Source organism: Panulirus ornatus, chromosome 59, assembly GCF_036320965.1.
Source record: "Panulirus ornatus isolate Po-2019 chromosome 59, ASM3632096v1, whole genome shotgun sequence".
In the NCBI taxonomy this organism is placed as follows: Eukaryota; Metazoa; Arthropoda; class Malacostraca; order Decapoda; family Palinuridae; genus Panulirus; species Panulirus ornatus.
Window position 1 is genome coordinate 2,644,421 of NC_092282.1, and position 15,754 is coordinate 2,660,174.

Here is a 15,754-nt window from a genome sequence, read left to right on the forward strand (position 1 = left end):
ACTAATCCCGCACTGAGCCCATCCATCTCGTACAGACCGCTACCAGGACATCTCCATCACTGAGAACATCGTAAATTACTAATCGAGTCTGTGTAACCCCTGACTCCCTCATGTTCTGGCCTCTGTGTCTTTACTGTGGATTTACTTTGTACAACTGATGAGGCACTCTGGTGATGAAGCTACTGAGGGACCTAGTTACTGAAACACTCAACTGATGAGACACTCAGCTGGTGAAACAACTGATGAGACACTCAGCTGGTGAAACACAACTGGTGAAAAAGCTGGTGAGACCCTCTCACTGAGGAACACCCCAAATGGGGAGGGTGTCTTATATTAATTAATATGGCTACTGCACCAGAAGCAGTCAGTCAGCCAGCCACGTGACTATGCCATTTTTCCTGCTGCAGTGAATGACTGACACGCCACGAAGTGCCTCACTGGTGACACTCCGCTCCAGTTGGTCTGATCCAACGCAACAAACTCAAGAGTGGCTGTGTCGCAAAACGATGGTTCTACAGCGTGTCTCTGGAGGCATAAGTGTGTGTGTGTGTGTGTGTGTGTGTGTGTGTGTGTGTGTTGGGCCGGACAGGCTGGGCATCGGACCCGACACCCGAGATGATGTGTGGTGTCATAGGGTCACTGTGTGAGACGGACAAAGAGACTAAGGCAGGGGATCAGTAGTGAGGAGTCTGGGACTAGTGGGACTAACGTGGAGTTAACTTCCTCCCGGCACGACCTGGTTCCTAGGGTGAGGCCCCGCCCCCCTGGCTGCGTGAAGGCCCGGCTCCTCCCCCATCAGAGCGAGCGGAGGTTGTGGTGCCCTCCCCGCGACCTGCCGCCCGCCCGGCCAGAGCGTCCCGCACCACTGCTAGGGACGGTTCCTTCCCTGTCTGCTCCTTGGCTCTCTCAGTCTCGCTTCTCCTGGTGTCTCTCTCTCTCTCTGTCGCGCGTCGCCTGAACCCCCGACCAACATGAAGACCTCCGTCGTGTTCCTCCTCGCCCTGGGCCTCCTCTGTCTGGCTGCTGCTAAGGTAAGTCCAAATGGCTCTCCTGTTCTTCATGCAGTTCATCTTGTTCTCAACAGAATCTAAAATGTTATGACGACATTCGAGACGTGGCGGCTTACCCGTAACGCCACCGTCACGCGTCACTCGTCCTGTTACATCAAAGTTCGTCTCGTGACTTCAACAAAGAGAAACAGAAGCACTTCCTTCCTGACACTACCACGTCAGTGTGACGCTGACATGATGGTGTGTCAGGAGTGACGCTAACATGCTCCTGTAACACTACTATAGATGTTACGCTAACCTGGCCCTGTCACACCACCATGGGTGTGACGATATCACGGTCCTGTTACACTACCATAGTCCTGTAACAGTACCATGTGTGACGCCAACATAGTTCTGTAACACTACCATGTGTGACGCCAACATAGGTGTGTAACAGTACCATGTGTGACGCCAACATAGGTGTGTAACAGTACCATGTGTGTGACTACCCCACCCCTGCTGAGCTCGGCTGTAGCCTCCGTATGGGAGAGGCTGCTCCGCCACGCCCCTGCGGCTGATTTGAGGCTCCAGTCATCAGTGTGGGTCTGGCTGTCTGCCCCCAGTTGACCTGAGACCCGGGTCACCATATTGGGTGAGGCTGGCTGTCCCTGTTGACCTGAGACTGTAGCCAGCACAGTGGGTCAAGCTGTTGGCTAACATACTACATACTGTCTTGTTGATGTTCCTCGCGTGGGAAAAAAATATATAATGTCATCATGTAATACTTGCATTGTTATAGTTCATAATATAAAAAGAATAATGACATTCTTACCCTATCGATCGTGGGTTCATTACGCCAGCGACAATGTATCTTGAATGCTAATTGAGGGGAAGGAGCAAGAGCCTCCTCGTTAAAGAGCTTTTTGCTCCAAAGAAGTCCATTATTTCCTTGCTCCTGCGTGGAGTGCTGCAGCCTGGGGGGTTTTAGTACAGTGATCAAAATACATTTTATACCGGCCCTTCCGCATGCATGAGGTTATACCGGGAGTGGGAACAAAAAAATCACCCTTGGCGAGGCCTTTTTTCCACTGGGGGGACTGCCTCGTCAGAGAAATATTCTCTTCAAAGGAGTCCATCATTCCCCTGCTACTGCAAGTGGCGCAGTCATTTGCATTTGCATAGATACACCTCAGTTTACGCCAAGGCACCTATTCAACGACCAGTCCCAAAGGAGATGAACAGCCGGGTTGGCGGTGAGCTGGCCACCCTGTCTGGGATGCGAAACCGCTGGCTGGGTCGCAAATGCTGACCACTGCTCCAGCAGTGTGTGTGTGTGTGTGTGTGTGTGTGTGTGTGTGTGTGTGTGTGTGTGTGTGTGTGTGTGTGTGTGCTGCCAGCCCGGGATCAACACCTGTGCTGTAATCACTCGACGAAGAACTAGCATTACAATATCACAGTCTGTATTTTTCCTGATGTCTCACCAAGACACACAACTGCAGGTGCTTCACGCTGGTCCTCACGTTGCCTGCTGGACCCAGCACCCGCTGAGCATGACACGACCCTCAAGTACGTGCGACCCGTGAGAACGAAGCTAAGCTATCACCCTCAAGTACGACCCTCGATCAGGACGGTACCGACCCCTGGGTATGACGACCATGGGAGGGGTGGTGAGGCAAGGGAGGTGGGTAGCATCACCACTGGGTTGTATCACCTCAACTCTCCCACTATTGATCTTTCACTCCTCCTCCTCCTCTTCCTCCCTGCCTTCCTCCTCTTCTCCCTCCCTCCATCCCTCGTCATTCACCACCTTATCTCTCTTGTTTCTCTTTATGAACCACGGTGAACGTCTTCCACGCCCCGTGGCTGCCTCCATGTTCCTTCCTCCTCCCGGGGGCTTCCTGGCTCGCCAGTTATCCCCCCCTGAGGCTGCTAACCTCCGGCAGGCACGGTGGGAGGCGGGGTGGCTGCCATCAAGGTGTTCCCTCAAGTCAGGTCTGACGTGCCGTCTGTCGGCCAGCAGGTGTGCCACAGACCCACTACCTCACAACACCCGAGTTAACCAACAGAATAAAATACATTATGACCAGTGTGTTACAAGTTTTAATATGGCTTCGTGTTCCAATACATGCCCTCCCTCTGACCTGACCGGAGGGTCGCGTTGCGAATACTAAAATCAATCACAAGTTTTGGTCTCGTTGTTCTGGTAGTGTTGGGTCTTCCTGACTCCCTCGTACCTCCCTGTGTGTGTGTGTGTGTGTGTGTGTGTGTGTGTGTGTGTGTGTGTGTGTGTGTGTGTGTGGGTGGGAGACTATGATGGAACGTCGTTCATCCAGGCACCCCTACAGCTTTATTACGGATCAGACATTATTACGCCACGGAAGGCAACCTCTCTCTCTCTCTCTCTCTCTCTCTCTCTCTCTCTCTCTCTCTCTCTCTCTCTCTCTCTCTCCCTGTATATATATATATATATATATATATATATATATATATATATATATATATATATATATATATATATATACATACACACACACAATTGTCAGGAGTGGTTCGCAATATCCGCGTGATGTAATAATACGATGGAAGGTATGCAGACTGACGCCTGGCCTGAGCGTGACCAATAACTCACAAAATTCTATCATTCTGTGGTTGTCTCACGGTCAACCAGGTGACACACACACGCACATTCCTCGGTCACGAGATGTCGCTTGCTCCGTGGCTGCTGGGGTGCCTGACCGTCATGCGAGAGGCTGTGAGATGACGGGGCATCTTGCCTCCGTTGCTCATGTTTCTGTATAATGAACCGTCATTCACCTTCGCTCGCTGTATACTGTGATACGGTGGCGTGGTCTACACAGTGACGGTGTACACTGCCACAGTTTACAGTGATACAGTCACACAGATAATGTCTAAAATCAGAACTCAGAACGTTCAGTTTTGAGGAAGTTGTCCTCGTGAGGCTGTGGTGAGTGCAGGGAGAATGTGGGAAGAGATCCAGTGTTGAGGTTCTGTGAGGCGCTGGTCATGGTGAGTGTTGAGATGCAGCCAGGTGATAGTAACACACCGGAGTATTGCATGAACAACACGCGCAATACATCCAGCCCAGGTCACGTAACAGTCACAAAACTATCCATAACTTTCCGGTCGCACAGGTGCTGCCACGACCGGGGTCGTACAGGTGCTGCCACGACCGGGGTCGTACAGGCGCTGCCACGACACGGGGGTCACACATGACCTATCCTACGGTGAGGGCGTCGTGTCTCACTCCCAGACGGGTCTGTCATGACCCCAGTCTTCACCACACATTGTGGCTTTGTTGTGTAAGATGATGCATAAATCCCGGGCTTCACGGTCGGCCAGGGAGGGAAATCGTGAAGATTTTAGGGAGACAGAAGAGAAAAGTGTCTGTCATTTTCACAGCATCACCAGGACGGTCACATGACACGCCCATAGGATCTGGTTACCCTCTGTATACTGATGATGGTTCCTGTGTGTGTGTGTGTGTGTGTGTGTGTGTGTGTGTGTGCACGCCGGGAGACAGGTCGCCGCGGCTGTCCTCACTCCGGGGACCGCGACATCCCACACCGGATATGCAAATTTCCTAAGTGCTTAATGGCTACCCAGGCTCAAATTTATGCATGTCTTCACGCCCGTGTGTGTGTGTGTGTGTGTGTGTGTGTGTGTGACAATACTATCCCAGGGAGCGTGTGGCCCCAGTCCCAGGTATCCCAGCCACCACGTTCCACCCACCATGATGGAGCCAGTGGTCACCTCCCAGTAACCATGAGATCCGTCATTATGGGGCGGGAGACAATATCTGACCCATCTACCTCATCATGAACAACTTATTTGATCTTTTACGTCAATGTAGAAATGAACACGGGTCACCTCTCTCTCTCTCTCTCTCTCTCTCTCTCTCTCTCTCTCTCTCTCTCTCTCTCTCTCTCTCTCTCTCTAAGTAAACCATGACACAGACACACACAGCACCTACCTTTCTAAACCCATTTATTTATGTAAACAGTCTGATGTAAAGACTAAACAATCAAGACACCATAACATAACATTAAGCAAGCATCTTGTTAAAAAAAAAAAAGATGCACAGAATTATCTTCACAGTATACGAATGTTGGATGAATGGAACACACTGAATGATGAAGTAGAGAATGTGAATCGCATACAATAAGGAAGTATAAAGAAGTTGTATGATTGAAAGTTCAAGAGACGGGGCCCTCCCTACCAGCGTAGAACTTCCTCCACGTACAGTTCAAATAGGTCATGACACACACATATAAGTGAACAAGGATATTTTGTTTCTTTGTCACAATTTATACATTCAGGCACACAGATGAAGGGCATCACTTTGACCTGGTGTGAGGCCAGCGAAGGAGAGCCACCAGAGGGCCTGGGGTGAGGCAAGGGAGAGACTGGGGAGAATAACAGTTAGTCCTGGGGTGAGGCAAGGGAGAGCCTGGGGAGAATAACAGTTAGTCCTGGGGTGAGGCAAGGGGAGAGCCACCAGAAGGCCTGGCTAACTCTCCCATCCCGCCACTATAAACCTGGTCCAACACCCGCCAGGGGAACCCTTACGCACGGACCCTGAAAGGTCCCGGTCGGTGGTCTGGTAGAGGTTGCAGCCTAGCCTGCAGGAGGCGATGGCTCCTGACGTACGGCATCTCTTGCCGCGCAAGTCCGGGTGCCTTTTAGGCTAGATCTGCCAGACATCGACGTTTCCTGGACATGAGCACATCCGAGGGAGGTAATGACATCAGCGTGTAACACAACCTCACCAGCAGGTGCCACGAGGAAGCTGTGTAACGTTAGATGAGAATGCCAAAGCTAATGAGTGCCAAGTCTGCGTGGGAAAAAAGCGGTTAATCTAGTTACAGTAAACCTGGTCAATTAATCTAATCTAGTTACAGTAAACCTGGTCAATTAATCATATTCATGTGAATGTTGCTGTATGACAAGGTCATGACACAAGCTCTCACATGTACAGGCATTATTGATAAATGTCACAAGTAAGGATATTGAAAAAAAAAATGTCGGGCGTGCCTAGGCTTCGGCCTCCAAGGTCCTTTTCAACCGCGCGTCGCCAACTCTGGCGACCCAGGGGAGAGATCCAGGCTCCTGCTGGGGTGGTAGTGTTAATCTCCACAATGCTGGCCATCTCTTCAGCGAGTGGTGGTGGTGGGTGAACCTTGGCAGGTGTCGACACGACCGTCTAGACTTAAAGCACAACAGACGTACGTTAGAAGACCTTCAGGTCTTCGCTATGCCGCTGGTAACGGTAAAGTCTTCGTTATGTCGTAATGAACGCGGTCTTCAAGAGGAAGGCCGCCGAAAGTTGTCTACTATTATAAGTTTTGTGATTAAATTCCCAGCTTTAAGGTAGGGAAGTTGGCGGGCGAGCAAGACCAGTCATGAGGGAGACTTGCGGGGTCTACCGGGAGTTTAACCCCAGCCCAAGGTGGTTATGAGGACCCAGGAGGGGGCTGCCAACAGTCTTGCCCTGAAGGCTGCCAACAGTCTTGGCCCAATCAATAACCTGGGTGGGCGGGGCCTACAGGATCCCTAGCAGTCCTGGCCAATCAAGAGCTCCTCCGGCCGGGTTTGTATAGTTATATGGAAGAATGATTACCTTCCAGACTACGGTTGTGCCAGTCATACATCACCGTTACCCAGGGCAGCGTCGCAGGTCGCCTGGGGTGGGTGGATCTCGGAGGTCAGATCCAGACGGTTGAAGGACTGACACCTTTAATCTTACATTAGGAGACGCTGTGTATATCTAGGGTAATGTTCCTCACATCCCGCTCGGTGCACTGGCCAAATCCCCAGAGGGCAGAGGGTGTACAAGGGCGTCGGAGCAGCGGTGAGTGTCGCAGGCGAGGACAGGAGTCAGGAAACGTACCACTAACTGTCTGACTTTTGACCGGGTGATAAAGATCACCTGCCGTGCCACTGGTCTCTGGCCTCCACACCCCGACTCACCTGCCATGGCCAGGATTAATACCACTACACACCCTTGGTGCTCACCTCCTCACGCCGGCATACACCGAGTTCACCGCCTGAATAAAGCACACGGACATCGACGAGGGTCGGGCAGTCAGCATTTACACGTGGGAGATTCCCGAGGTTCCGGGGAGACAGCCAGGGTTCACCTAGTGCTTGGCAGAGTAATGGGACAATGGGAACCGTGTCTCCGGGCTACGTGGTGGACTCAGATCCTGGTCTGTGGGTGGGTGACGGGGGTCGGGAATGCTAGGTACACATACAGCAACGTATGATGAATGTCAGTGGTCATGACGAAGGTGGTATGTCGCTAATAGTCCTGAGTATGTCTGTACATGTCATTAACAGGCCTACAGCGCGCGGATGTCACCTGAATGAGCCAGCTCAGCGGCCAGCATCCACCACATGTCGATGGCTGGGTTACCGTAAGGAGGGAGTGTGGAGTGCAGTAGCCACACACATGATTGTTAATTCACGTTATCCTCAGCAGCGGCCGAGCGCCACCCGCCGCCCTTATCCTCTGGTTATCTTGACATTTAACACCGAAGCGCTACCGTCATCACACACACACACACAACTCCCAGGCCCCATAAAAAAGGGAACACCTCGCTCACCAAACACAACCCTCTCAAGAGAGAAAAAACTCCCATAAACTACTTTCTGCCACGGAAAAAGCCGCCCCACAAACACTGAACTTGTAAAACACACAGACACACACACACACAACTTTGTTGTAAAAAACGTTTCACTCCCTCACCACCAGAGGGCCACTGTGCCTCCCAGCGGAGCGCATTACTACTCCACCCGCCACAGGTCAGTCCAGGCGGGATCCTACCGTTAGGTCGGTCCAGGTGGGCCCCAGCCTGACACTATGTTAGGTGCTCGAGTTCCCTCAGCATCCTACCCCTCCCTACACACCTCACCATCCACATCATTTCGCCCCTCCCTCCTCTCTACTCTCCCTGTCACTCGCATACTCTCTCCCTCAGTCATCTCCCTGAGGTGCTCCTTGCAGGTCAGGTCGTGGATGACGTAACAACGTCTCCCTTGCCACCACTGCGCCCTTCTCCCCTCACATTCTTCCCCTCGGTGTATACCTACCATAATAATTTCCCCTCAGCTAATCTTCACCAGTCTACCTTACTTCCAATACAGCCTGGCTTGCCTCGTTCTCCTCACAGCTCCCTTGGAAACGTCGTGCCCAAGGGTCGTACCGTCGTGCCCCAGGGCCGCAGCGTCGTGCCCAGGGGTCGTACCATCGTGCCCCAGGGCCACCACGTCGTGTCCCAGGGTCGCATCGTCGTGCCCAAGGGTCATATCGTCGTGCGTCGTGCCCCTGGGGCATAGCGTACCAACATTTCCAACGAGAGGAATCAGTTTTTCCTCTCATTCACCAGCTCACCGGCATCCGACCCTCCCTCCCCCACCACCTCTATCCATGTAGTCTTACCGGCGGCTAAGCTTGGCAGTGTGAACTGGGAGGGGCCCCGAGGCTAGGCGGGTCCTAGCGAGCTAGGCTCGCCGCTTAGCAGTATGCCTAATGGATAATCCGGCCGGCTGAGTGGAGTGGGCAGGTCTAACCCGGTGTCGACGTCACCTTATCCTTCTTTTTTTTGAATGAGAAAACAGTTGTGAAATATTCACCTGGAGAGAGAGAGAGAGAGAGATAGAGATAGATAGATAGATAGATAGATAGATAGAGAGAGAGAGAGAGAGAGAGAGAGAGAGAGAGAGAGAGAGAGAGAGAGAGAGAGAGAGAGAGAGAGAGAGATCGGCGTAATAAATATCGTGTGTCTGTATCGTTACACACACTGACCTCGGACCAAGGACTCACTCTCTGTACTTGGACAACATACACGTAACACATTATGTTTCAGTACAGGATTCCTCGAAGTGACCTAAGACCTCTGGGAGAGGTTAAGAGCCTCTCTCTCTCTCTCTCTCTCTCTCTCTCTCTCTCTCTCTCTCTCTCTCTCTCTCTCAGTAATGTTAAGGGGAAGGGGGGTAAACATTGGGCGGGCAGGAGGCAGGCCTAATGAGGCATGATGCACTGGGGCCATCACGTCCACGGCCAAACTGATGACAAACTGTTGGTCAGGGTGACAGACGCTGCTAACGACGAACCCCCGACCCGTCCCCGGTGCCTTGGGCCGCCCGGCACGAACACCGATAAACACGAACACACCGGCACCAAGCATTCCGGGGGAAAAAAACGTCGTCGCACTCGATCAAAATGTGGAGACAAGTATCGTAGCTCTAGACCTCAAGGGTGCGGGAGGGGACCACAACGGCGCACACCTACGGGAAGGGCATGGGAGGGACGGACGACGGTTTTTGCTGACGGACAGTAAATGGGAAGGACAGATGAGAGGTGATGGTCCGTGACGAGGTTATCTGCTGGGGGACAGTAAAAACATCCCAGATCCCACGTCAATACAGATGGAATCACGATAGTACAGCAGCAGGCACGGATAAGCGAAGGAAATTCAGACACAAAAAAAAGGGAAACTGAAGTGAAATAATCATACCACTGAAACTTCAGAGGAGGAGATGATGCTGGGCCACCTAGCGAGGAGAGATCCCAGCAGGCGAGAGAATGCTGCCCCTGATCTACTTAATCCCAAAGCCTCTAATGGAGCAATTAGAAGGAGACTCGATACACTTATGACCCTTATGATGCGAGTGAAGCATCCGCCGCCACTCGCGGCCCCTGATGCCTGTGATAATAAGAACTTCAAGCGGAGAATGAGTGTAGTCAAGTGGACAGTAAGTGACCTGAAGGACCCTGTGTTGCTACCCATGACCTCTCCTCCCGACCAGCCCTCCAGTAGCCGGGCAGCCACGTGGCAACTCAAGAGCCACGAGGCAACACAAGAGTCATTACACTGCACTAAACATCACAGGGAGACTAGAACCACACAGCAACACAAAAGCCACCACACTACACTACACAGGAGCGCCAGAGCCACCAGGCATCACCGGAGCCGCAGCAGCCTCACAGCAAGACTTGCCCCTCACATCTGGAACAACACAGCAACACCGGAAGCACACAACACGAGGGCGACGCTCAACAACAATGTGGCTCAAGAGAGAGGTGTGCTGGAAGCGCTCCTGACTGATGCTAGAGTACCTAAGAGTGGAGGGGATCAGTGGCGAGGTGGCCCACGGAGATGGACGCAGGGAGGAGGAAGAGGAGGACAAGTGCCCGTTTATAGGGGAGGTAGGAGAAGAAGAGAGACCTGGAGGAGGAGGAAGACGAGCGGGAGGGATCAGTATGAAGTGCCCTTCATGGAAGAGGAGAAGGAGAGAGGCCAAGGAGTAGGGTGGTGCAGATGGGAGTGGCGGGCGGGGAACGGACTGGCAAGGAGTGAACCAATTATCCAGGATTTTTTTTTTCCTTCGATGTCTTATTGTCTGGTGCGGGAGGTGTTGTGGGCGGGGCTCCCGGAGGAGGAGGAGGGAGACGCTAGGGTGGGGTGGGGTGGGGGTAGGTGTAATACTTCCTGTGCTGCCGCCGCTAATGTCAGAGTCGCCGGAAAGCTACGTCACTCCACACTCCCTCAACCTTGCAAGGTAACACGCAACACACCGCACCTGGTCACCTGATGGCTGAGCGGTGAGGGTGGGGAGGGGTAATGTACCTACGGGGGTGGCAGTTCTACAATGATGAGCGCCCATCTCTAACACTTCTCTTCTTTACTATCATACAAACATCTGAAAACAAATTCATGTCCTGGTAATTCATCAACATACGACACCAGCGGGCTTAAGACCACGCCCTGCGGCACGTCGCTGGTCACCAGTGACCTTCTCAGAAAAGAAACCTCTCATACGTTCTCCTCCACTCAGACTGTTTTCGACCCACTGAAGGAACCTTACACTTATGCCAATGTTTGTTTGTGTGGGATAATGTGGAAATGTGAGCGCAAAGAAGAATGTGGTGTACGACAGGTGGTGAAGTGAGTGAACTATGTGGAAATGGTGAATGTGTGTGTGTGTGTGTGTGTGTGTGTGTGTGTGTGTGTGTGGATGGGGGGGGGGGGGGCGGTGAGTGTATGGCACGTTATCTTTTAGTGTTACCGATCACAGTATGAGCATGGGCTGCACAACAAGGTACATACCCAGTGAGGGCGGTACAAATACGATATCACTCCGGGTATGATAACCGTGGGCATGCCGGGTATGTAAGGTGAGCACCACTCCCTCTGGAGGTGCCCCTTGTGGCTGCTGTGGTATACCGACCAGTACCGCCCCGCTCCAACCCCACACCTAAGACCGCTCCACACGCCTCAAGAAACTGATCAGAATGCGCACGAGGGAATGGGTGTGGCGGACCTACCTCGTCCAGACCGTCAACCATGTGCCATCCCCTCCCTCACCCCCTCATGCCCAGCTCTGTCGGCCGCTCCTCACCCAGCCGGTTCGGTGTCTACTCCGCAAGACTCAGGGTGGGTCATTACTCGCGTTATCTCTCGTGGTCGAATGCGTCACGGTAGTCATACCTGGTGCTGGCAGGCAGTATATGGCTGATTCAGTTATCAATATAGAGGCGATACTCATATACGGTCGGCTGTGAGGGTTTCTGCTGGCGAGGAGACATCCACTGTGGGCAGTGAAGGGCACCCAGTGGGCTGGCTCAGAACCCTGCTGGTGAAGACTACAGCCACTGAGGATAGTGAGGCAGGGTCCTCGGTCGGGTTGTTGGTAAGGAATCCTGCTAGTAAGACGACACCGTCGTGTAGACAGTGAGGTGTCGTGGTGGGTGGTTACAAGATCCTGCTGGTGAGGCGACACTTGCTGTCGCTAGTGAGAGGTCCTGATGGGCTGGTTAGGGACCCTCGTGGGTTGGTTAGTGGCTCTCACGGGCTGGTAAGGGGCCCTGGTTGGCTTGTTGAGGGGTCCTGGTGAGCTGACACCGGCAACATTTAAGTTGGGAGAGACGGCCTTATATTGACAGGCGCAAGTGAGGAGTGAGGCAGGGGGTGGGGTGTTCAAGATGACTAGAGTCTTCCACAACCATCCCAGGGTATAAGACAGGCTAATCCATTATCTATCATAATGACAGTAAAACCTGCGTCGGGAAAGGGTAACGAGATCATCAAACAACAGTATGTTGTCACTGCCACACTATGCTAATGAAGGAACTGTGCTCAGTGTGTGGCTTGACATTTACGCCCTGTAAAACACGTCTTAGTTTCTGAAATAACAGAAGTTTTCAATGAGAAGTCTAAACAAACCCCGCAAGAAATGGCACTTGTTGTGGATGATAATATACCTGACATTCTGAGATTACATCCACTTTTTGCATCAAGTACACGAGTTCACTATATGAAGAGACATGTAAGCTTATGTAGCGAACCAACTCTGAAATAACACATGTTGTAATAACCCATGTTGTAATAACCCATGTTATAATAACCCATCTTATAATCATCTGGCCACTGGGGTCTGACAAAGACCCTTTGTGACCTGTGTAATCCCTTTTGCTTCTCCTGCCCCACAGGATGAGCGCGGTCGCCACAATAAGCCACCCGCTGATACGACAAAAACTACACTATGGGAGACGGGATTATACTGGTATGTGGGGGTCATGATAAGCCGGGAGGGAGGAGGGAGGTACAGGTGTACCAGCCGGTCTGATCAGTCGCGTCACGTGAAACGAGACCCTATGGGACCTCTAACCCCTTCCTCTCCCCCCCTCACCCCTACCCCTTATGCACCTCTTTCATCGAAGTTCCCTCCTCAAGTCACTCCGCCACCTCGACCCTCCCCGTCAACGTCCCCTTCCCCCCTCCTCGTCATCTGCACCGCAGCCACACCCCGCCGCAGCCGCCGCACCTGTCTCCACCAGACGCGGACCTTATCACTCCACACCAACCAAGTCCCCCCCTCGCCTCCCATCACCTGCTGGCCTATCAGCAGGCACCCCCTCCCCCATCCCACCCAAGTCATGACCGCCCCACACACTACCCCAATAGCTTCATGACGTCATGCGCGAGGTGCTGGTAGTGACGGCCCTCACCATACCTCACCATACTACATCTGCTGTACACCAGCCAACACTGGACGACCAGCACAAGCAGGGAGACATACGACGAGTACTAAGGGCAACACAAGGTCCTACATAGTTGTACCTGTGTGTTGTGTCCTCTGACCCTCTGCGTCGGGGTACGCTGCTCTGAAGTGCTGGGTATAGACGTGGTGCAGGTCGCTCTGTATGACAATAAGAGTAGCCAATGTCGCCCATGTGTAAAAGGAAAACATGCTTTTTTTTCCTGTTCTTTCCTGTGGAGGGAACATGAGCGTCCTTAATCCTTCATTTGTGGCGAGGGAAATGACAGTCGTGGGTTCTAAAACTGTGGCCTAAGCTGTCAAGCGACGGATTCACAAACAATGTGTGTGCTGCGCTGTGTGGCGGCAGCAAGCACGCCACACATCACCTGTGTCTGGGGAGGGGGACAGGCCTGCGTCTCGACACCGAGGGAAGCAGACATGTTCACGTCCCGCTGGTGTGTGCAGGGGTGACGCCAGACTGTATGTATGGTAACTAGACACGTTCACGATGCTCGATGAGTAACAAGTAGGACTTAAGTACAATGTAAGAAGGAATCAAAAAGGCCCCAGTTTATATTGTGGGAAGAAAGGAGACATGTGTCTGGTCCATGTCAACTGTAGACATATGACTTCGACCATGTCATGCAGAGACACGTGACTCGCCTACGTCATCTGTAGACATGTGACTTCACGTCATATCTACAGTAGGTAGAGTTAGAGTGTGGGAACAACAGTGAAATAAGTCCTATACGAGTGGGAACCAGACAGCTTAAGTTTCTCGACTGGGAGCCAGAGTGACGTAATTCCAGTACATGTGAGAACTGATTTGGTTCAGGTTCCTCGTGTGAGAGCAAGAGTGACCCAACACTCGTGTGCGTGGAAGATGAACGAGGCGTAAAGGCGTAGTCCCGCACAGTCTGCGGACAAGACTGGCCTTTAGTCCTTCAGGTGTGGGAAACGACACTAATCCAAGGCCTTCAAGCGTCGGAACAAGAAGAACTTACAGGCTCTATGTGTGGGAAATATACCGCCTTCACTTCCGCATTCCCAGCCCAAGATGGCAACTTGACCCGACAACACACACACACACACACACACACACACACACACACACACACGAGTATATGTCAAGGTCGTTGTCTAAAGTCCAACAAGCAGGTAATTGACGAACAAGTTAGCGTTGTACTTCAAGGAGAACTTGTATTGGGACACCTACGCCAGAGACCCAGGCTTGCTCACCACAGTCCTTCGCCACCACAACCAACCCAATCTTGCAAACTGTGTGTGTGTGTGTGTGTGTGTGTGTGTGTGTGATCCCTGTATCCTAAGGCTGGCAGCGATGACATCCTCTTACACCGCCCCGCTGGCCCACCATCAACCTGCTGGCCGGGGAAGTCATTCCTAAACTCCTTTTTCACTTCCTTTTCCTCAATTTCCTGCACCACCTCCTGTCTGAGCAGCGCCTCTTTACCTCGAGGAAACTGACTCAACACCACAATCATGGTCACCCCTGAGGAGTTTACAGGTGGCTGTCATGTCCTCTCGTAGGTCTCCCCAGCATGGTGTTCACTACTTCTCTTTCTGTACCTCGTTTCCCTCTGGTATTTACACAACCTTTTATTTTTCTTCTGATGCACTTCACTGTATTTTCTTCACCTGGATATGTAACTGGGACGCCTCAAACACGACGGTGCGACGCTTGACGACGAAGGTTAGCCCCTGAAGCACGGCGGTGCGACAGATGAGTACAACGGTGCGCCCCTGAAGCACGGCGGTGCGACACATGAGTACGAAGGTACGCCCCTGGAGCTGGCGGTACAACCCTTAGGTACGATGCTCTGGTCTTTGGTCCAAACCTTAAGGCTAAGGCTGAAGGCCAGGCCATCATATCCAAGGGTTGTGCCCTCCTGTCCTAGAATCGAACCTTCGTCACCAGGAATCGAACCGTCGTCCCCAGGTTAAATGCAGAGCTTAGAAGCTCCTACTACAGGTTCTTAACTGCTGTCACACGTCCGCTGGGAACATCCTCACAAGTATACCCGTCCAGGAACCTCAGGGTAATTATGACACTGAATAAGACATAACTAAATCCCCTCGCGGCTGTTCTAATGTGATGTCGGCGCAAGAGCGTTGGCCCATAATCTCTTGAGTCCATTTTATCTCTTGACTCTTACAACTTGTGTGTGTGTGTGTGTGTGTGTGTGTGTGTGTGTGTGTGTAAGGAGCCCCGCTTTCATCGTCATCGGCAGCCGTCGCCCAAGTTGTAACCCGAACCAACTTACACGAGGTGACGTTGGCCCTCACCAGCTCACACATGGCTCCAGACCAGTCCAACCAGAGGGAGAAAGTACACCACAGATTGTCATCCACCCGCCCGGCCCTCACACTATCCCACTCTCCCTTTTCTTGTCCCGTCGCTTCTGCAAATGTCCCAACTCTCCTTCTGGCAACATTCCAGCACCCATGCCAGTGTCCCAGCACCTGTGGCAACATTCCACCAGCCCAATGAATCAAGTTACAATACTCAACACCCCAGTTCGACTCGAGGTCTAGGTCGACCGGGCGTACCGCACCAACACTAAACCCTCTCTCCCTGACTAGATGAAGCCAGCATGTGTGAGGGTGGAGCCTAGGTGTCATGACCAGGCGACGCTACCACTACAACCCTACAGCCGCAGGTACAACAACAGTTCTCGTCGCAC

At 52.4% G+C, this 15,754-nt stretch overlaps 2 protein-coding genes across 5 annotated transcripts in view; one reads left to right on the top strand and one right to left on the bottom strand.

Moving 5' to 3' along the window:
* Nucleotides 1-15,754, bottom strand: part of LOC139767128 (TBC1 domain family member 2B-like) — a 168,233-nt gene that overhangs the window by 22,426 nt on the left and 130,053 nt on the right. The gene's annotated exons all lie outside the window — the stretch shown is intronic.
* The window catches only part of LOC139767129 (uncharacterized), a 125,317-nt gene continuing 110,361 nt past the window's right edge, over nucleotides 799-15,754 (top strand). The window contains exon 1 of one of the 3 annotated variants that reach the window (XM_071696141.1): nucleotides 799-1,031. In XM_071696141.1, the coding sequence (XP_071552242.1) occupies nucleotides 972-1,031 (60 nt within the window). In that variant the 5' untranslated portion in view covers nucleotides 799-971. The remainder of the gene's footprint in view (nucleotides 1,032-15,754) is intronic. The other 2 variants (XM_071696142.1, XM_071696143.1) reach the window with 2 other exon arrangements.